At 41.7% G+C, this 22,026-nt stretch overlaps 1 protein-coding gene across 1 annotated transcript in view; it reads left to right on the forward strand.

Moving 5' to 3' along the window:
- The first annotated feature begins 311 nt into the window (after positions 1 to 311).
- The window catches only part of cacng3b (calcium channel, voltage-dependent, gamma subunit 3b), an 83,247-nt gene continuing 61,532 nt past the window's right edge, over positions 312 to 22,026 (forward strand). Inside the window, exon 1 of the mRNA XM_022662733.2 lies at positions 312 to 1,615. Coding sequence (XP_022518454.1) covers positions 1,405 to 1,615 — 211 coding nt within the window. The 5' untranslated portion in view covers positions 312 to 1,404. The remainder of the gene's footprint in view (positions 1,616 to 22,026) is intronic.

Here is a 22,026-nt window from a genome sequence, read left to right on the forward strand (position 1 = left end):
GTATTCAGCTTCACAGGCATTACCAGTGATACCAGTGACATTCAACACTACAGACATTAAGAACAGTACTGTATTCAGCTTCACTTTATTCAGTATTACAGACATTACCAGTGGTGCATTCAACACCACAGACATTAGGAACAGTGCTGTTTTCAATAGTGGCAGCCCCAACATACAGCAGCACCTGCACCACAAAGATTGATGTAAGGCGTGTGATTTTTTACCATACAGAATGTGCATTCAACACCATAAACATTTAACTAAAGCTTTGTTGCTGTTTGACCGCGCTCTGTTCAGAACCACGGACAGCAGCTGCAGTACAGACATGAAGAGACGTGTTGCACTCAGCAGAGCAGACATAAGCAGCACAAACAGGCGCAGCTGTGCTGCACTCAACACGCAGACAGACTCAGCTGCCTCAGTGTCATTCAGCAGCAGCGCAGACAGCGGCGGGAGCGGCGCGAGCGGCAGGGGCTGCTGTCGGTGGGCGTTGCTGATCGCTGCTGATCGCTGCTGCTGATCGTCGCTTTAGCGCTTCGGATTCCGAAGGATCGCGAGAGCAACGGACCTGCGCGCGCGGCGGAGAGACGTGCGGAGCGCAAGCAAAGGGGGTTTCTCCTGTTTCTATCATCAACACTGTGAGAGCGTGCCTTCATTACATCACACACATCCGACTGCCCGCGTACGGAGAGCGATTCAGGAGAGCATGCTCGCGCGGGAAAAGCACGAGCGGATCCACCGAGGGGGATCGTCTCTGTCCAGCTCTCTCCAGCGCGCTGGAGACACGGCGCTCTAAGGCACGCGCGCTGGAGGCTGTTGTTTACTGCTGGATTATAAGTGTTTGTTTGTGTTGGGGAGAGAATACAGATAAGGGATTGATTGATGCTTATTGGCGGTTGATATGCGCGCGGAATGAGGTGGAAATAGCTTGGAAATAAAGTAGCCTAAAGCTTTTGGAGAAGAGATGATGCTCCTCAGCATAGAAGAACACATCTAGCTCTCTCTCTCATTCTCTCTCTCTCTCTCTCTCTCTCTCTCTCTCTCTCTCTCTCTCTCTCTCTCTCTCTCTCTCTCTCTCTCTCTGTCTCACAACCCTTCATCCTGAGAGCGATGGAGACGATTTAGACAGTTTGGACAGTGAATGGCACGCGACCACCAGAGCTTCCTCTTCTCCAGAGCTTCCTCCTCCTCCTCCTTCAGCTCAGACTGTAGTGTAGAAGTTGTCTCTCTAGAAGCAGAAGAGACCCTGCAGAAGCCCCCGTCACAGATAATGCGCGTGCGTGTGTGCGAGGTGTACCGGGCAGGTTAAGGAGGTCCGTCCTTATACCCCCGCACCCCGCCCCCACCTCCCCCCGCTGTGTTTTTCGCTCGTGGCCGTGATCTCCATTCTGAAATGAGTCGAAGATGCTGATGTGCGACCGAGGTGTTCAGATGCTCATCACCACCGTGGGCGCGTTCGCTGCCTTCAGCCTCATGACCATTGCTGTGGGCACGGACTACTGGCTGTACTCCAGAGGAGTGTGCCGGGTCAAGAGCAACAACGAGAACGAGACCAGTCGGAAGAACGAGGAGGTGATGACCCACTCCGGCCTGTGGAGGACCTGCTGCCTGGAGGGTGAGTGCAGACCCACATATTAACCAGATTACTAGATTACCAGATTACTAGATTACTAGATTACCAGATTGCCAGATTACAGATTACCAGATTACTAGAATACCAGATTACTAGATTACACACTGCCACAGTATATGCTCTTAACTGTATTTAGATTAACACTGAAGTGACACTGTGTGTTTTTTTTTTTTTTACAATATGATATCATACATTACAATATAGGGGTTACAATTCAAAAATCTCAATGTGTTTTAAAACTGTAAACAAGATTGTGAATGTTTAAAAGTACAAAACACATCTTGGTAAGTTACTCTTTATAAAAAAATTTTTTAGCCTTTTTGCTTTTACTGCATGTATGAAACTCTTATGTTTATACTAAATAAAACTTTTATATTTATTTTGTTGCACTAGTATATTCTTAAAATTCATTAAAAAAAATTGTTAATGTTTTGTCTTATCTGCAGGAATATCTTTATCACAAGAATACCCTGATATATAGTGATATTATTTTAGGGTCATATCGCCAACCCCAAATAAATTTAATCTGAGTAAAAGAAACATTTACTTTTCATGCAGTGATAAAATATCTAACACTACCCTACAAATACACTACAAAATGAATCACTTTTTCTGCCACCAATCTTAACATGTAAACTAATAATAAAAAATATATATATTTCGAAGTGATTTTGAAGAAAACAGCAGCCGTGAATTAACCTACAGTAGCAAAGATTCAGTGACCTTCAGTAAAATGCAATTTATTCTCAGCGTAGGCTTAATCTGAACCTGTGCCAAGGCTTAATTTTAAGGTAGGTCTGGTCATTGAGTATATAATAAAGATTATTTGTGGTGAGTTTAAGGTAAGCTTTAGACTTGCTCTTGGTCTATGAATTATTATTTTGTTTAGGAATTGTTTAGGCATAATCTGGGTTTATGATCTGTTTTAAAGTTTATATTTAATCATTTTCATGATGGTAAGAGTCACAAGAGAGGGCAGCCAATTGTACAGAACTCATTTACATGTATCAGTCTTAAAGGTGCAGTGTGCTTTTTTTTTAAGGATTTAAAAGAGGGTTGGAGGGTTGTTTGGCTTCTTTTATTTTGTACTGTAGCTTCAAGGCTAATGTAGCTAATATGTAATAGAAGCTTTTATTGCACTAATTAGCATTGGATCTAACTGTATGTATAAATCATCACACACCCTCCATAAACTATGGGTAGCTGTCAGTTATCACTAACAGAGAGGATTGTGTGTTTTTGATGCACTGATGTTATCTATAGACTGAATCTGTATATGTCTGTACCTAAAGGCCAAAGGTCACTCTAGACTGGAGAATGGTTTGCAGGTGTGAGTGGAGCAGAGCCCTAAACACTGGGAGGTCTGGAATCACCCTAACCACTGCTCCCTACATTTAGAAACTGAATGACTGTGTAGGACACTGTTACTGTGAGGGAACTGGTAAAAATAAAGATCTGAGAAGCTTCACACACTAAACTTCCTGCTAGCACTGTAACCTCACTGTTGGGCAGCACACACATTCAAATAATGTTGCTGTGGTGTTACATGGATTCGCTGTGGTTGCTGTGTTATCCCAGTTGGCTGCTATGCTTGTTGTTAGGTGGCTGTGAATGTACCCTAAATGGTATACCAAAGTGGTTGCTCTGGTGCTGCAATTATAATGCTAGATAGTTGCTGTGTTATCCCAAGTGGTTGATATGCAGTTGTATGTTGTCTGAGGTGGTTGTTAATCTGTTTTTAAGTGATTGCCAGGTGGTTAGTGTGGTTCCTTTGTAGTTGATATGGATTAGATAAGCAGTTGTTATGTTCTACCAGGTGGATGCTAAAGTGTGCCTAGGTGGTGGCTGGGGAATTGCTATAGGGTGTTGCTTATCAGTTTTTATGCGGTTGCAATGAAGTGACTATGTTATCTCAGGTGGTGACTACAGTGTTACCAATCAGGTGTTATTTGATTTCAGGAGACTACTCTGATATTTACAGGTGATTGCTGTGGTACCCCATAATGTTGCTACTGTAAATGAATGCTGTGGTGTTACCAGGCAGTAGTTATGTTATCCAAGTGATTGCTGGAGTGTTTATGGGTGGTTGCATTAGAGTTGGTAGGTGGATGCTATGGTACACAAGAATGTTATTGCTGCACACTTTAAGGTGGAACTGTATATTCATTTAAAAAACTCAGAATTTTAGCTTTATTGTGGCGTACTGAAGCAAAGACTACAGCTGATAACAGTGACCTTGCGACTCCTGCAGGGATAAGACAGCGCGGTTCTCCCCACACTCCCACCGCCTTCATAAACATGCATACCACTCCACTTCACCCATCCAACCACCGCTTCAGCAGAACCGCATTCATGCTCCTTATAATGTCTCCCTTCAAACTTTAAATTAATCTCCTGCCCAGAGCAAGGCAGCGTGTGTGACGTGAGTGTGAAGGGGTGAGTGTGTGACAGTGTGTAATTGAAAGTGACAGGGAGTGCTCAGTGAATGTGCTTATAGCAGATATTAGTTATTATTAAGTTATAGGAGGGAGAAGGTTAAGACTGGGCTCAAGCTTTATGTATTCCCCCTTAAAATATACGGTTGCAATTTTTCACTAATAATAAAAGATATGCTATGGTTTTGTATTTTGGTGTTGTTTTGGAGTGTATACTGTAGCTCTATAGTTTAGAATATTTGTTCTCTATACAAGTGTGCAGCTTTTATTTGGTGCATTGGTGTTATATTGGAGTGTATTGTCTTTGTAGTTTGACATATTGGGTTTGTACTGCAAAAAAGTGGCCACCTGGATTTAAGGAAGTAAATGATGTGGAGTTGATGCAGCAGTTGGTCAGGTCTGGGTTCAGCAACAGTATGTGCTGATAGAATGAGGTCAGCTGACTACCTGAATATACTGAATATAGACCAGGTTATTCCATCAATGGATTTTTTCTTCCCTGATGACACGGCCATATTCCAAGATGACAATACCAGGATTCATGGAGCTGGAATTGTGAAAGAGTGATTCAGGGAGCATGAGATCCTCATTTTCACACATAGATTGAGAGAGTTCACCACAATTCCAGACCTTAACCTCATTGAGAATCTTTGGGATGTGCTGGAGAAGAGCTTTGTGCAGTGGTCAGACTCTACCATCATCAATACTGCAAGAACTTGGGAAAAAATAATGTAACACTGGATAGAAATAAACTAAACCAACCAAATATTAGAGTGTGTGACCTTTTTTTTTGGTGGTGACTTTTTTTTTGGCCAGGCAGTGTATTTCACTGTATATTTGGTATATTTGTGTTGTATTGGATTGCATGGCTTTAAGTATGTTAGAATGTAGGGTATACAGGTTTTAGCAAGCACGGTATATTGCACTGAACTTTGGTTCAGTGGTGTTGTCTTTTGTGTATAGTATTGTATTTTGCCATATTGTTATTGTATGCGAGCATGTGACTCTGTTCTGTCTTGGAGTGTACGACTCTGTAGTTTGCTACACCTGTATTTTATTGGAGTGTATGTATGGCTTGTGTCTGAGAGTATGGCTCCACAGTTTGGTGTATTACAGTGTATAGCTCTGTAGTTTGGTAAATTGGTGTTGTTTTGCAATTTTGGTATATTGTTATATTACAGTGTATGGCTGTGTAGTTTGGTATAATTGTTGTTGCAATTGAATGCAGGGTATGTATGTGTTGTATTGGACTGTTTCACTGTGTAGTTTGATATTTTTTTGTATTGAGTTATATGGCTCTGTATTTTGGTATATTGCTATTTTACAGTGTATGGCTGTGTTGTTTGGTATAATTTGTGGTGCAATTGAATGCAAGGTATGTATGTGTTGTATTGGACCGTTTCACTCTGTAGTTTGATATATTGGTGTTTTATTGGAGTGTATGGCTTTGTGGTTTGTTATATATGTGTGACAGGGAGTATGTTTTTGTTGTTTGGAAAAAGTATGACTCTGTAGTTAAATACGTTCACTTCCTATTGGAATGTATGGATCTCTCTTAAGTATATTCATGTTGTGTTGTATATGTATATGGCTCAGTGGTATATGTCTCAGTAGTTTTAGCATATTTGTACCAGATTTCAGATGTAACTCAAAGTCTAAAGGAGCTGCTGGATACAGATTCACCAGGGTCATTTTCTAGTTTTGATTTCCCAAATTTAAAAAGTATTAAACACGTCTCACAAATTCCACTGTTCTGAAACTTGAAAAGTGAATTTTCCTGGGAAGGTTATAACACATCCAGACCCCACCTGACACAACTGTATCTGACACAGTTCTGTCTAACCTGATTCTAGCCAATACAGCTCCGTCTATCCTGACTGTAAATTAGTCTGGTGTGATGTTTGGGATCTTACTTTAATGACTTGAAGCTTGTTTGAACTTTGGTCTTTTGTTGGAATTTTGGGGCTCCTGCCACAGTTTTCCTTATTGGTTGAATATTGGATGGTCCTTCCCCATTGTCTTTATTGGTGGGACATGTTGGTTTCTATCATACATATGTTGTGTTTTCTTTGCAGAGCCTCGGACAGCAAATGTATTCATGTGAGTGTGTGTTTGATTGAGCACTGCCGAAATGGTTCTTCTCAAGATTATTCCCAAGTGTTACAAAATTAGCAAATGTTCTGATTTAAACCTACAATGTCATACTAATGATTTAAGTACTGATCAAGATATGGATCTAACTACTGATCTAACTACTGTTAATCTATTAATTGGTCTAAGTAATAATTTGGCTACAGATTTAACTACTGTAACTACTCATTTAAATAATAATGTACCTTATATAGACTATCAATCTAAGTAACAGTCTAACTACTAATCTACCTACAAATCTGACTGTCCTACAACTGTAACATCTCCTTTTAAATTAAACATTAAAATAAATTAACCGATACATATAATGAACACACAAAGGAATCAATGAATAAATAGGAGCTTTGGTCGAGGTCAGTTTTTCAACAGCTCAGAGTTCCCCAGACTGGATGTGTGTTTTCAACACAGTGTGTGATGAGTAAACGGTCAGTGCAGTGTGTGTCCTGAGACATGCAGAGGGAATCTTCCCTGTAGGTGTACAGCCTACCCCCAACACATTCCCCCCCCCCCCCCCCACACACACACATCTCTATGGAAACCAGCCACTCCTTCCTGTGAGGAACAGGCAGAACAAGAAAGAAAAGAAACGGAAAGAAAAGAAGGAAAAGTGTGAATGTGTGTGTGCACATATGTATGTAGTAATTGTGTCACTGCTCTGTAGAACATGATGAACGCAGAGCTGGTCAGTGAATGGACAGAATGATAGGTTAGTTTATTTTAATATTACAGCACACTAAAATGACGTGTAGCACAATTATTTAGACAGCACTTTTTAAATACACTGCATAGCACACAACACTCTGACACAAAGATACGTGCTTCCATATCAAAACACTGCCATTCAAAATCACACAACATCAGCCAATTGGTCAATATATGTGCCACCTGGCCAAACACCTTATTTCCTAATTATTAGTACTTCAATTAGGTATTAAGCAGAATGAAAAGACCACAGGTGAGCTCCTTTCACAACAACAGAGGAGAACGCTGCAGAAAGAGGAAGAGCGAGAGAGAAGAAGAGGGAGAGAATGAGGAGGGAAAAACAGTGAGAGAGGAAGAGTGAGAGGGGGTGAAAAAATGAGAGGTAGGGGTAGAGTTGATAGAGGAAGAGTAAGAGGAAGGGGAGGAAGAGTGAAAGGAGGGGGAGGAAGAGTTGAGAGGGGGAGGAAGAAGGAATGGTAGGGGTAGAGCTGGTAGAGTGAGAGGAGGGAGAGGAAGAGTGAGAGGGAGGAAGAGTGAGAGGTAGGGGTAGAGTTGGTAGAGTGAGAAGAGGGGGAGGAAGAGTGAGAGGAGAGGAAGAGTGAGAGCGGGAGGAAGAGTGAGAGGTAGGGGTAGAGTTGATAGAGGAAGAGTGAGGGGAAGGGGAGGAAGAGTGAAAGGAGGGGGAGAAAGAGTTGAGAGGGGGAGGAAGAAGGAAAGGTAGGGGTAGAGTTGGTAGAGTAAGAAAAGGGAGAGGAAGAGTGAGAGAGGACGAGTGAGAGGGGAGGAGAGGGAGGAAGAGTGAGAGGTAGGGGTAGAGTTGGTAGAGTGAGAGGAGGGGGAGGAAAAGTGAGAGGGGGAGGAAGAAGAAGAGTGAGGAAGAGTGAGGAAGAGGGTGAGGAAGAGTTAAAGAGGAAAAGTTAGGGGTAGGAAGAGTGAGAGAGGAAGAGTGAGGGGTGACGAAGAGTGAGAGGTAGGGGTAGAGTTGGTAGAGTGAGAAGAGGGGGGAAGAGTGAGAGGGGGAGGAAGAGTGAAAGAGTGAGAGGGAGGAAGAGTGAGAGGTAGGGGTAGAGTTGGTAGAGTGAGAAGAGGGGGAGGAAAAGTGAGAGGGGAGGAAGAGTGAAAAAGGAAGAGTGAGAGGTAGGGTAGAGTTGGTAGAGTGAGAGGAGGGGGAGGAAAAGTGAGAGGGGGAGGAAGAAGAAAAGGTTGGGGTAGAGCTGGTAGAGTGAGAGGAGGGGGAGGAAGAGTGAGAGGGGGAGGAAGAGGTAGGGGTAGAGTTGGTAGAGTGAGAAGAGGGGGAGGAAGAGTGAGAGAGGATGAGTGAGAGGGGGATGAAGAGTGAAAGAGAAAGAGTGAGGGGAGGAAGAGTGAGAGGTAGGGTAGAGTTGGTAGAGTGAGAGGAGGGAGAGGAAGAGTGAGAGAGGAGGAGTGAGAGGGGGGGAAAGAGTGAAAGAGGAAGAGTGAGGGGAGGAAGAGTGAGAGGTAGGGTAGAGTTGGTAGAGTGAGAGGAGGGAGATGAAGAGTGAGAGAGGAGGAGTGAGGTTGAGGAAGAGGTAGGGGTAGAGTTGGTAGATTGAGAGGAGGGGGAGGAAAAGTGAGAGGTAGAGGTAGAGTTGGTAGTATGAGAGGAGGGGGAGGAATAGGGAGAGTAAGATAGGAAGAGTGAGAGGAGGAGGAAGAAGGAAACTTTGGGATAGAGCTGGTAGAGTAAGAGGAGGGGGAGGAAGAGTGAGAGAAAAAGAGTGAGAGGGGGAGGAAAAGTGAGAAGTAGAGGTAGAGTTGGCAGAGTGAGAGGGGGAGGAAAAGTAAGAGGTAGGGGTAGAGTTGGTAGAGTGAGAGGAGGGGGAGGAAAGGGAAGAGTGAGGGGGGAGGAAGAGGAAGAGTAAGAGAGGAAAAGTAAGAGGGGGAGGAAGGAGGAGAGGTAGGGGTAGAGATAGTAGAGTGGGAGGTAGGGGGAGGAAGAGTAAGAGAGAAAGAGTGAGAGTGAGAGGGGAAGTAAGAGGTAGGGGTAGAGTTGGTAGAATGAGAGGAGGGGGAGGAAGATGAAGTGTGAGAGGGGGGGAAGAAGGAGAGGTAGGGGTAGAGCTGGTAGAATGAGAGGAGGGCGAGAAAGAGTGAGAGAGAAGAGTAAGAGAGGAAGAGTGAGAGAGGGAAGAAGGAGAAGTAGGGTAGAGCTGGTAAAGTGAGAGGAGAGGGAGGAAGAGTGAGAGAGAAAAAGTGAGAGGCGGAGAAAGAATGAAAGGTAGGGGTAAGGCTGGTAGAGTGAGAGGAGGGGGAGGAAGAGTCAGAGAGGAAGAGTGAGAGAAGAAGAGCGAGAGGGGGAGGAAGAGTGAGAGAGGAAGAGTGAGAGAAGAAGATCGAGAGGAGAGGGAGAGTGAGAGCAGGAGGAGGAAGAGTGAGAGAAGAATAGCGTGAGGGGAGGAAGAGTGAGAGAGGATGAGTGTGAAAAGAAAAGTCGGAGAGGAAGACTGAGAGCAGGGAAGGAAGAGTGAGAGAGGAAGAGTGGGAGAGGAAGAGTGGGACAGGAAGAGTGAGAGCAGGGGGAGGAAGAGTGAGAGGGGGAGAAAGAGTGAGAGAGGAAGAGAGAGAGAGGGAGGATGAAGGACAGGTAGGGGTTGAGCTGGTAGAGAAGTTTATGGCCAAAAGAGAAAACAAACTTTTAAATAAAATCAGACCAATCTTACATGATTATCATCAACCATGATCTGACACTACGAGAGGCTGGACAGAGTTCAGCTGTTTTATTGCTGCCTCTGTAATCCCAACATTAAGAGTGTAAATATATCTGCTGCACATATATTATTGTGTGTTATTTGGTGCAAAAGTATGATTTTGGTAATGTTGTGTGTAGTTTTGTTTGCAGTGAATTATGTTGCAGGGTATATGAGCTATTTTGCAGTTTGGTTGCATGGTTCTGTGAATTGTATTATATATTTAGATAAAATCAGTCTAGTTTACAAAATTGTGTTTTAGCAATATTTTACAAAAACATCACAGGTCTATTGAAGTCAATTCAGTTCAATTTAATTTTATTTATACCGCGCTTTTTACAACAGAAGTTTTCACAAACCAGCTTTACTGAGAAAACCTCTTATGAGCAGCAACACAGAGATGCCAAGTATTGTGGGACACAGTGGCAAACCTTAGGAGGAACCAAGACTCAGTCAGAAGAACCCACCCTCCTCGGGTCGACCCGCTCAGTACAATCAAATAACAAACAAATAACAGAAGAAAACGACAGTACAGAGAGATAATGTAAAGCTATAGAAAATGTAACAGTTACTTATTTATGAATGTAAAAATGTGATGGGCACATAATGGAGTTATGGATAATGCAGAAACAGGTACTAATCTGTCAATGTGAAAAGGTGATGAGCACATCATTGATAGTAAAGAGCTATGGCTAATATAGAAACAGATTCTGAGTGTGTTGATGCTGATCAGTGCAGGGTTGTAGAGCAGGGATGCAACACAGCGGGCAGTGGAGAGCCAGGCTGGGCAACATCAGCAACAGGGCATCTCCATACATGTAGAAGAGATAGATAGAGAAAACAGAAAGAAAGAGAGATGGAATTAGTTTTGACTGGATTTTTGTAAAACAGAGAATATAAAATATTATCACAGTGTGATTAATGACTCCAGCCAATCTGAATAAAACAATGTAACTAAAGGGAGAGAGCCAGAAGATAACATAGACACAGAGGCTCCCTGAAACACTGACATCCACCCACTCCACCGTCCACAAACCTGAGTGACCGTGTGCAGTGGGAGAACAACAGCACCAGCATCTCAGTTTACCCACAATTCCCTCTGTCCAAAAACCCCTGGATCTGCAGCCTTATCTAAAGGAAAAAACATTAATTACCAAAAGCTAAACCTGCAATCAGCTTTGCATTCAGATCACACCTCAAACACCTCACATACCACACACACGTTATCCTCACAAATCTCACAGACCATCTCAGTTTTGATGTCTGAGTGAGACATATACACCGATCAATCTTAACATGACCTCCTGCCCTTTTCTACATCCATTATCCATTTTTCAGCTCCACTGAGTATATAGGTGTACTTTAGTTACTCATCAGTTCTGTATAAAATCTGCTTTACAGGCTCTGATAACTATAATAGTTTAACTGAATTTTAATGTAAGAATGAATGCAGTGAATTGATGATAATCTGCTCTGGTGGGTAAGCCAGTTCAGCAGAATAATGTATAATATATTGTGATCTGCATGACAGAAGCTATTGATAGTTTGTGAAACAGCAGACATTTGTACAAAATAATTTGCTGTTTGTATAAAATAAATGAGAAAGTGCTTCTGTGATGAGCACAAGTGACTAGATGAAGTGCAAATTGAACAACTGTTTTTGAGAAGTTAAATTCTGATGTGAGAAATGTTCCAAAAGAGAAAAACTGTAAATACTGAATCCTCAAACACTGCATACTTAAATACTGATTCCTTAAATACTGCAGACGTAGACAATCCAACCCTAAAAACTGCAGAATGTATGGAACACAAATATATATAATGGTAATAAAATCCAGTCAGTCTGATACAGTTTACCCTACCTTATGGGGGAAGTTGTAGTGTTTACACTCAGTCTGGTTTCTGGTGTTCATCTATTTTTTTAAGAAATGGTTAGAACTGTGTTGAAGTAATACAGCTATTATTAATCTGCAGAATTTCATTTTGGTCAGTTTCGGTCATTTTTAGTGCTGCTCTCACTGTTTTCAGGCAGCATTGCCGTTGCTCTGACTCATGGCGTCCAGAGTCTGGCCTGATTCTGTCCTGCCCCTGGCTGCACTGACCTTTATGAGTCAAATCACTCCTCACTGATTATACAGATCATTCAGTTAAAGAGTCCATCCCTCCCCACACACTAACAGTGCAGTCAATCAGCTGAGGTGTGATCACTGCAGCACTGAATCCATGAGGCTAATGTAGCTAACAAGTAAAGAAAACTGTACCCCACCAACTAGCACAGAGCCATGAGGCTAATGTAGCTAACAAGTAAAGAAAACTGTACCCCACCAACTAGCACAGAGCCATGAGACTAATGTAGCTAACAAGTAAAGGAAACTGTACCCCACCAACTAGCACAGAGCCATGAGGCTAATGTAGCTAACAAGTAAAGGAAACTGTACCCCACCAACTAGCACAGAGCCATGAGGCTAATGTAGCTAACATGTAAAGAAAACTGTACCCCACCAACTAGCACAGAGCCATGAGGCTAATGTAGCTAACAAGTAAAGGAAACTGTACCCCACCAACTAGCACAGAGCCATGAGGCTAATGTAGCTAACAAGTAAAGGAAACTGTACCCCACCAACTAGCACAGAGTCATGAGGCTAATGTAGCTAACAAGTAAAGAAAACTGTACCCCACCAACTAGCACAGAGTCATGAGGCTAATGTAGCTAACAAGTAAAGAAAACTGTACCCCACCAACTAGCACAGAGTCATGAGGCTAATGTAGCTAACAAGTAAAGAAAACTGTACCCCACCAACTAGCACAGAGCCATGAGGCTAATGTAGCTAACAAGTAAAGAAAACTGTACCCCACCAACTAGCACAGAGCCATGAGGCTAATGTAGCTAACAAGTAAAGAAAACTGTACCCCACCAACTGGCACAGAGTCATGAGGCTAATGTAGCTAACAAGTAAAAGAAACTGGACCCCACCAATTAGCACAGAGCCATGAGGCTAATGTAGCTAACAAGTAAAGAAAACTGTACCCCACCAACTAGCACAGAGCCATGAGGCTAATGTAGCTAACAAGTAAAGAAAACTGTACCCCACCAACTAGCACAAAGCCATGAGGCTAATGTAGCTAACAAGTAAAGAAAACTGTACCCCACCAACTAGCACAGAGCCATGAGGCTAATGTAGCTAACAAGTAAAATAAACTTTACCCCACCAACTAGCACAGAGCCATGAGGCTAATGTAGCTAACATGTAAAGTAAAACTGTACCCCACCAACTAGCACAGAGCCAGGAGGCTAATGTAGCTAACAAGTAAAAGAAACTGGACCCCACCAATTAACACAGAGCCATGAGGCAAATGTAGCTAACAAGTAAAGAAAACTGTACCCCACCAACTAGCACAGAGCCATGAGGCTAATGTAGGTAACAAGTAAAGAAAACTGTACCCCACCATTTAGCACAGAGCCATGAGGCTAATGTAGCTAACAAGTAAAGAAAACTATACCCCACCAACTAGCACAGAGCCATGAGGCTAATGTAGCTAACAAGTAAAGAAAACTGTACCCCATCAACTAGCACAGAGTCATGAGGCTAATGTAGCTAACAAGTAAAGAAAACTGTACCCCACCAACTAGCACAGAGTCATGAGGCTAATGTAGCTAACAAGTAAATAAAACTGTACCCCACCATTTAGCACAGAGCCATGAGGCTAATGTAGCTAACAAGTAAAGAAAACTGTACCCCACCAACTAGCACATAGTCATGAGGCTAATGTAGCTAACAAGTAAATAAAACTGTACCCCACCATTTAGCACAGAGCCATGAGACTAATGTAGCTAACAAGTAAAGAAAACTGTACCCCACCAACTAGCACAGAGCCATGAGGCTAATGTAGCTAACAAGTAAAGAAAACTGTACCCCACCATTTAGCACAGAGCCATGAGGCTAATGTAGCTAACAAGTAAAGAAAACTGTACCCCACAAACTAGCACAGAGTCATGAGGCTAATGTAGCTAACAAGTAAAGAAAACTGTACCCCACCAACTAGCACAGAGCCATGAGGCTAATGTAGCTAACAATTAAAGAAAACTGTACCCCACCATTTAGCACAGAGCCATGAGACTAATGTAGCTAACAAGTAAAGAAAACTGTACCCCACCAACTAGCACAGAGCCATGAGGCTAATGTAGCTAACAAGTAAAGAAAACTGTACCCCACCATTTAGCACAGAGCCATGAGGCTAATGTAGCTAACAAGTAAAGAAAACTATACCCCACCAACTAGCACAGAGCCATGAGGCTAATGTAGCTAACAAGTAAAGAAAACTGTACCCCACCAACTAGCACAGAGTCATGAGGCTAATGTAGCTAACAAGTAAAGAAAACTGTACCCCACCAACTAGCACAGAGCCATGAGGCTAATGTAGCTAACATGTAAAGAAAACTGTACCCCACCAACTAGCACAGAGCCATGAGGCTAATGTAGCTAACAAGTAAAGAAAACTGTACCCCACCAACTAGCACAGAGCCATGAGGCTAATGTAGCTAACAAGTAAAGAAAGCTGTACCCCACCAACTAGCACAGAGTCATGAGGCTAATGTAGCTAACAAGTAAAGAAAACTGTACCCCACCAACTAGCACAGAGCCATGAGGCTAATGTAGCTAACATGTAAAGAAAACTGTACCCCACCAACTAGCACAGAGCCATGAGGCTAATGTAGCTAACAAGTAAAGAAAACTGTAAACCACCATTTAGCACAGAGCCATGAGACTAATGTAGCTAACAAGTAAAGAAAACTGTACCCCACCAACTAGCACAGAGCCATGAGGCTAATGTAGCTAACAAGTAAAGAAAACTGTACCCCACCATTTAGCACAGAGCCATGAGGCTAATGTAGCTAACAAGTAAAGAAAACTGTACCCCACCAACTAGCACAGAGCCATGAGGCTAATGTAGCTAACATGTAAAGAAAACTGTACCCCACCAACTAGCACAGAGCCATGAGGCTAATGTAGCTAACAAGTAAAGGAAACTGTACCCCACCAACTAGCACAGAGTCATGAGGCTAATGTAGCTAACAAGTAAAGAAAACTGTACCCCACCAACTAGCACAGAGCCATGAGGCTAATGTAGCTAACATGTAAAGAAAACTGTACCCCACCAACTAGCACAGAGCCATGAGGCTAATGTAGCTAACAAGTAAAGAAAACTGTAAACCACCAACTAGCACAGAGCCATGAGGCTAATGTAGCTAACAAGTAAAATAAACTTTACCCCACCAACTAGCACAGAGCCATGAGGCTAATGTAGCTAACAAGTAAAGAAAACTGTACCCCACCAACTAGCACAGAGCCATGAGGCTAATGTAGCTAACATGTAAAGAAAACTGTACCCCACCAACTAGCACAGAGCCATGAGGCTAATGTAGCTAACAAGTAAAGAAAACTGTACCCCACCAACTAGCACAGAGTCATGAGGCTAATGTAGCTAACAAGTAAAGAAAACTGTACCCCACCAACTGAGCCATGAGGCTAATGTAGCTAACATGTAAAGAAAACTGTACCCCACCAACTAGCACAGAGCCATGAGGCTAATGTAGCTAACAAGTAAAGAAAACTGTAAACCACCATTTAGCACAGAGCCATGAGACTAATGTAGCTAACAAGTAAAGAAAACTGTACCCCACCAACTAGCACAGAGCCATGAGGCTAATGTAGCTAACAAGTAAAGAAAACTGTACCCCACCATTTAGCACAGAGCCATGAGGCTAATGTAGCTAACAAGTAAAGAAAACTGTACCCCACCAACTAGCACAGAGTCATGAGGCTAATGTAGCTAACAAGTAAAGAAAACTGTACCCCACCAACTAGCACAGAGCCATGAGGCTAATGTAGCTAACATGTAAAGAAAACTGTACCCCACCAACTAGCACAGAGCCATGAGGCTAATGTAGCTAACAAGTAAAGAAAACTGTACCCCACCAACTAGCACAGAGTCATGAGGCTAATGTAGCTAACAAGTAAAGAAAACTGTACCCCACCAACTAGCACAGAGCCATGAGGCTAATGTAGCTAACATGTAAAGAAAACTGTACCCCACCAACTAGCACAGAGCCATGAGGCTAATGTAGCTAACAAGTAAAGAAAACTGTAAACCACCAACTAGCACAGAGCCATGAGGCTAATGTAGCTAACAAGTAAAATAAACTTTACCCCACCAACTAGCACAGAGCCATGAGGCTAATGTAGCTAACAAGTAAAGAAAACTGTACCCCACCAACTAGCACAGAGCCATGAGGCTAATGTAGCTAACAAGTAAAGAAAACTGTACCCCACCAACTAGCACAGAGCCATGAGGCTAATGTAGCTAACAAGTAAAGAAAACTGTACCCCACCAACTAGCACAGAGCCATGAGGCTAATGTAGCTAACAAGTAAAGAAAACTGTACCCCACCAACTAGCACAGAGCCATGAGGCTCCCCCACTGTACCAATTAACTGAATACCACTAATTAGCACTGAAGCCGTGATGGAAACTGTACCAGTACAATTTGTACACCCCCAGCACAACCAAAACACCCTAAATAATTGATGTGTAAATTTTCTACTACCAAATGTAAATGCATGTGGCCAAAAAGACGACACAATTTAGACACTAGTCTCATACAATGACCAGGTGTAAACACAGAGGCGCCATTACTGAGAATATCGACAGCATATGAGGTGAGACAAGGCTGAACCAGGGATTTCTTACTAATTACATTATCATCTTAAATGTTGCAAAAAGAGAGGCAGGAAAGAGCGAGAGAGAGAGAGAGAGAGAAAGAAAAAGAATGAAAGAATGAAAAAAAAGGAGAGAGAGAGAGAAAGAGAACAAAAGAAAGAGAGAGAGAGAGAGAGAAAGAATGTGTGAGTGTGTGAGAGAGAGAGAGAGAGAGAGAGGGAGAGAGAGAGAGAGAGAGAGAGAGAGAGAGAGGGAGAGTGGTGGAGCAGTCAGAGTGGGACGGAGAGTCAGTTTTATGAGTGGGACCCTAGCAAACCTGGACATGTGCCCAGTGTTCACACACACACACACACACACACCTGTCACCTGTTCAGCGGGCTAACTGGCTGTCATTAGGATGAGGTGAAAGGGGCAGACTAGATTGATGTGACTGTGTTGTTTGCTTAGAGTAGTTTGGGGGGGTTGTACTTTAGACACTACTGTCTGTTATTACTAAATGCAATATCAATATTACGCTCGTTATTATTATCCTTTACTCCACAACTCCACTGCTATCCAATGTGTATTATTATTATTATTATTATTATTATAATTATTATTATTATTATTATTATTATTATTATTATTATTATTATTACATGGAAGAGCCGAATTGCTATTACGTATATTCCTCTTTCTATTATTATCATCATTATATTTAATACTTGGATGCTTTTTTTTTTTTAAACTTGTATTTCCTTCAGGAAATGCACATCTAAAATGATCATGTTTTTATTCTGGCTGGTCTGCAAGTTCTAGTCCAAAGCTATACCGATACCCACTTTGACATTTTCTCATCACTTGTTCCTTCAATTTATTCCCATTCCTTTTTTATCCTTGGCCAAGGCCTGGAGTTTCCTTTACTCAACACCTTACAGTGTGTTTCCTGTTTTTTCATCCCTTTTTCCACCTATTCAGCTGCATAACAATTTTGTGTTTCCTTCAGGAAGCTTGTTTTTGTTGTTTCTTGTTTCTTGTTATTAACCCATTTTTGTGAGGCTAAATCAGAATGCAGTTTTCAAGATATCGATTTTTATTTGTTGGTCATTGATGAGGTGGGCTTGTATACAGCTTATGGATAAGTACAGTAGTATTCGTACAGTAAGCATCTGAACTCCACCCCTCCGTAGATATTTGTCCTATTCACCCTTTGCTTAAACTTTTGCTTTCTCTACAGGTTATATTTTTGAGCTGCAAACAGATTTACACTTTGTGCTTTATGAACTGATTTAATTTGCACTTAAAAAAAAATAATAATAATAATCACACATTTTTCCCATAGGAATGAAGGGCTGAATGGTCATGTCTCCCACACACCAGCTGAGAAAAAAACACAGCCTTTCTCTTTAAAGTTGTCCAGTACTGTCTTAAACACCCACAGAAGGAAACAAATATCTAATTTGATTGTCAGCATCATTGTAAAATATACTGAAACAGATTTGTTGTTTTTAGCCAAGCCACACATTCCCATCCAACGCTACACTGTGGAATACTGTCATACTGTCACACTGTACAGTGCTCTAAAAGTGAGTGTTTTCACAGAGATTAAAGGCTGTAGTACCTTACTTACTACCATCTGATGGACATATTGCGCTTGTGTAGCTGTAAGGATGCTCATGATAGGTAGAAAGAAATGATGATATATATATATATATATATATATATATATCACCTTTGTTCCGTAATTAAATATCTTTTGTATGGGTGCTTTCACATCTACCTTGTTTGATCTGGACTTTCAGACTTCAGACTTTCAGACAGTTTGGTCCAAAAAAATATTCTGGCAGAGTGGTAGAATTCGGCACAACACCGGAAAGGGCAACTCACCAAACATACATCATTCTACAAATCAATTAATGTGAACTATAGGGAGACACAGTCCACATAGATGATGATAAAAGACTAAGAGAAGTTATTGTTCTGGAACTCTGTGCAGTCTTACTTTGAACATGTAATTATTTTACTCTTTTAACACTTAGACCAAGAAGAGCCTATGTTTATATGTTAACTGAAATACGATCGGATTCCTTAGTTGCTGTTCAATCCGCATTAAACAACACTAAAAAAATTAAAATAATGATGTCCTGAGTTTCTCAACCTACTACTTAATGAATTAATATTTGACTAGTAAAAAAAAACTAGTAGTGCATCTCCTAATCCAGGCACAGTCCTTTTTATTTAAATTAAATTATATATTTTTTTAACTATTTGTTTTTTTATATTTAAAATCATATTACGATATGGTAATTAAATTTTTTTTTCTGTAAAATAGTTTTAAATATTTCGATATTGTTGAAATATTGCCCAGAGCTGTAGAGAAGGCCGGTATCCATGGAAACAGATGTAAAGAAAGCTGGTCACCATAGAAACATCTGTAATGAATGTCTGTATCCATGGTAACAGATGTGAAGAAGGTTGGTCTCCATAGAAACAGCTATAAGGGTGTTAGAAACATCTGTGAAGAATGGTGATCACCATAAAAACATCGGTAAAGACGTTTCATGTTGGCCAGATATATTGATCCACCAGAGTCAATGATGGGACCAGAAGGGGGTAAACATGGACCTCATATAGGTTAGGGTGGGTTGATATGATAGGGCCCATTTGAAAAGCCCAACCGGATCCCAGTAACAATACAGACAAAGTCAGAGCCCAGACCCTCCTGGATCCCATACAGCATATGTTTTACACATGTGTGACCCACAGGAGCATGACAAGTTTGCTCTGCTGATTTCAGATAGCCCTGTGCGTGTGTGTGTGTGCGTGTGTGTGTCTTTGAGTCTGCTCCTCCACTGACTCAATACCAGACACATTTCTGAGGGCGAGCGAGCCAAAAGAAGTCCATTAAATCAAATGTTGGACAACACGCTCAGTGCCTGTTCTGGCCTGTCTTCAGCAGCCTTCCCTGTCTCTGCCCTACATCCCCCACCATCCTTCCCCCTCCTGCCTCACTCCTCCAGACCAATGTGTTCTTTCATGAAAAAGCTAAATGAAGCGTGTACGCCACTCCAGAGATTAAGGCCATTTGAAGGCCACTGGAAGCATGAAGCACAGAAACACAACGATAAAGAATGCGTAGTTTATTCACTATAACACTACATTTATCTATCACCACTCTCCTGCAAACTCTATGGGTCAGTTTCAGAGACTACGCCTAGTCAATGACTATATTTTCCTTTTAATGGAGGATCTCCATTCAAAAGGTTGTATAATCTAGAGCCTAATCCCATTTATTTTTGTACCCCTACCCTTTGTTTTTGAGTTTAACCCTTCCACTAGGAATAGCGTTCCTAACAGTGCAGGGGTGAACTCCTCCCCCTAAGAACTGCTGTTGTGGAGTGCAGAAAAATTGCTGCTAGTTATCTAGGTACTTTTAGGACATTGTATGCCTTCAGAAAGGGGGCAGGTTAATACCTGTGTGATGGGGAGCTGAAATCAGATTTTATTTTTCCATTCTACCGTAAATGCTGCAGCCTCTTCCATCTGGTGCACCACTTAAGGTGCATTTAATCTACTAAGCAATTTTTGTTTATGCATTTTTATAAAGAAAACGGCAATAAAACATTGAAACTACACATTAAACTATGGTAATGTAGTGGTTATTGTATTACAAGCAAAATACTTACATTTGTTCTATGGTCACATGTGCCGCCAGCTTGCCTGTAATTCTCATAGCCCTCTGTTTGGAGTGTGCCTCTGTTTGAAGGATCATGTAGCCGTACCACTTTCCCCTACTCCTCCAGCCTAACAAGAATTAATTTCATGATGACTGGACCACTTAGAAGCTTTTTTTTTACATATATTCTAATTAAATGTCACGCCACACAGAACATCAGAGGCCTCTGCTCTTTCTTCTTTCCACTGTTGGTGTCTCTGATGCTTTTTTGTCTCTCCTTTAGTCAGTACTCTGAGTATCTTATCATGGCACCTCCTGTATATCTCCAGCTGAGTGCTGTCTTCCACCCTGCCAGTAAAAGGACCATCCTCTTAGACAGTTCCTTACCTGGCTGAAGGTTCTTCTATTTTTTTTTTTTTTTATGTTAGCATGTATTTGTATGCTTATGATATTTTCTGTCTGGTTATAGAGTTCCTTGAGGGTTCTATAGTGAATGCAATTGTACCAAACTTCCAATGGTGCTTTAAGTTGCTATGGTTCTTAATAGCAACATAGCTTTTACTAGTTTAACATCCACATGTTTTCTTGTACAGAGCACTTGAAGAGTTTGTTTGTTTAAGCAGCATAATCACGTTTACTGAGGAACCCCTGAAGCACGTTTTTTTTTTTTTTTTTTGAGTGTAGATGTGGAGTAAGAAGGAAAACCCTGGGGAATTAGCCAGTTGCCAAGCGCTGAATGTATTCTGAGATGAAGGGCATTGTGTGACATGGTTCTCATGCTGATGTTCTGCTGGAATGTTCCAGAATCAGGAGGGGGAAGAACTCCTGCTTGGCAGGACGGTTTTGTGGAAGCGCTGAGTTGGTCCCGCTGCTCCAGCATAATGACGTCCTCACACTCGCTCTGTAAGTTCCCTTTAAGCCGGGCTGAATGCATAGGCAAATTAAGCTGAGCATGTAGTTCTGTGAAGTGTGACTAACAGTGTGTCAGAGAGAGAGAGAGAGAGAGAGAGAGATAAGGCAGTAAAGCTCTTCTCTGTGTGGGTAAAGCCCTCAGCCGCTCGCTGCAGGCCACCCATGGGTGAGAAAGAGAGAGAGAGAGAGCAAGAGAATGATAAGAAGGACAGCAGAGAATCTTTCCCTCACTCCCTATATCCTGGGCCTGGTGCTGAATCTGACGCAAAACATTTCAGGAGAGCAGGTTTCTCTAATGTTTAAATTAAACACAGAGTATCAGTCAGAGAACACGTCAGACCAAAAGCAGCCCAGAGATTATGCACATCCCAGTATATCACAATGAACTGAATCATAAGCACTGTATTGTGATATGTATCGTATCAGCAGGTTCTTGATAATATATACACAGTTGTATTATGCTATATGTGCATATGTTTGCTGACGCCGCTCCTAGTTAATGCATCATTCAGCACTGATGACACAGATGTGCAAATGCACAGAAATCTCTGGAGCAAATAAAAACATTTGCGCCTTTGCCTAATACCATGTGAGGGATAGAAGGTTATAAAGGCCCTTAGAATTGATCTGTGTACAACTGGAACTGTGTTCTCTGGATTAATGGTGCTCCATCTAGTATGTGTGACTATGTGTGATCACAGAAATGCTCCAGTAGAGAAAGATACTCCAAAAGCTGGATAAACATTTTAATACTCCAGTGAATGAGTCCTAATGATGCTACACTCTAAAAAGTGATTTTGTGTTTTAGCCAGGAGAACTAATATTGTTATGGAACAACTAATATTGTTATTGAACTTTCCAGCCAGTACAACTCAGAGAACTTCAACCTGAAAACTTAAAAATGTTTGTTGAGCCAGTAAAAAAATGTGATTTGAACAAATTTTTAGTCACTAAACGTGTCAATGCTCTTTCTACAGTGTTGGTTCTTACAGCCATAAGGCTCCTGGCATATATTTACATATTGGGTGTGGCCTTTCCCTGACTTACCATCTTTGTGTTGTAAGGTTTAAGAGCACGTCACCTTTATTCTGTGTTCCTAATGCTCACAGTA

Source organism: Astyanax mexicanus, chromosome 19, assembly GCF_023375975.1.
Source record: "Astyanax mexicanus isolate ESR-SI-001 chromosome 19, AstMex3_surface, whole genome shotgun sequence".
Lineage (NCBI taxonomy): Eukaryota > Metazoa > Chordata > Actinopteri > Characiformes > Acestrorhamphidae > Astyanax > Astyanax mexicanus.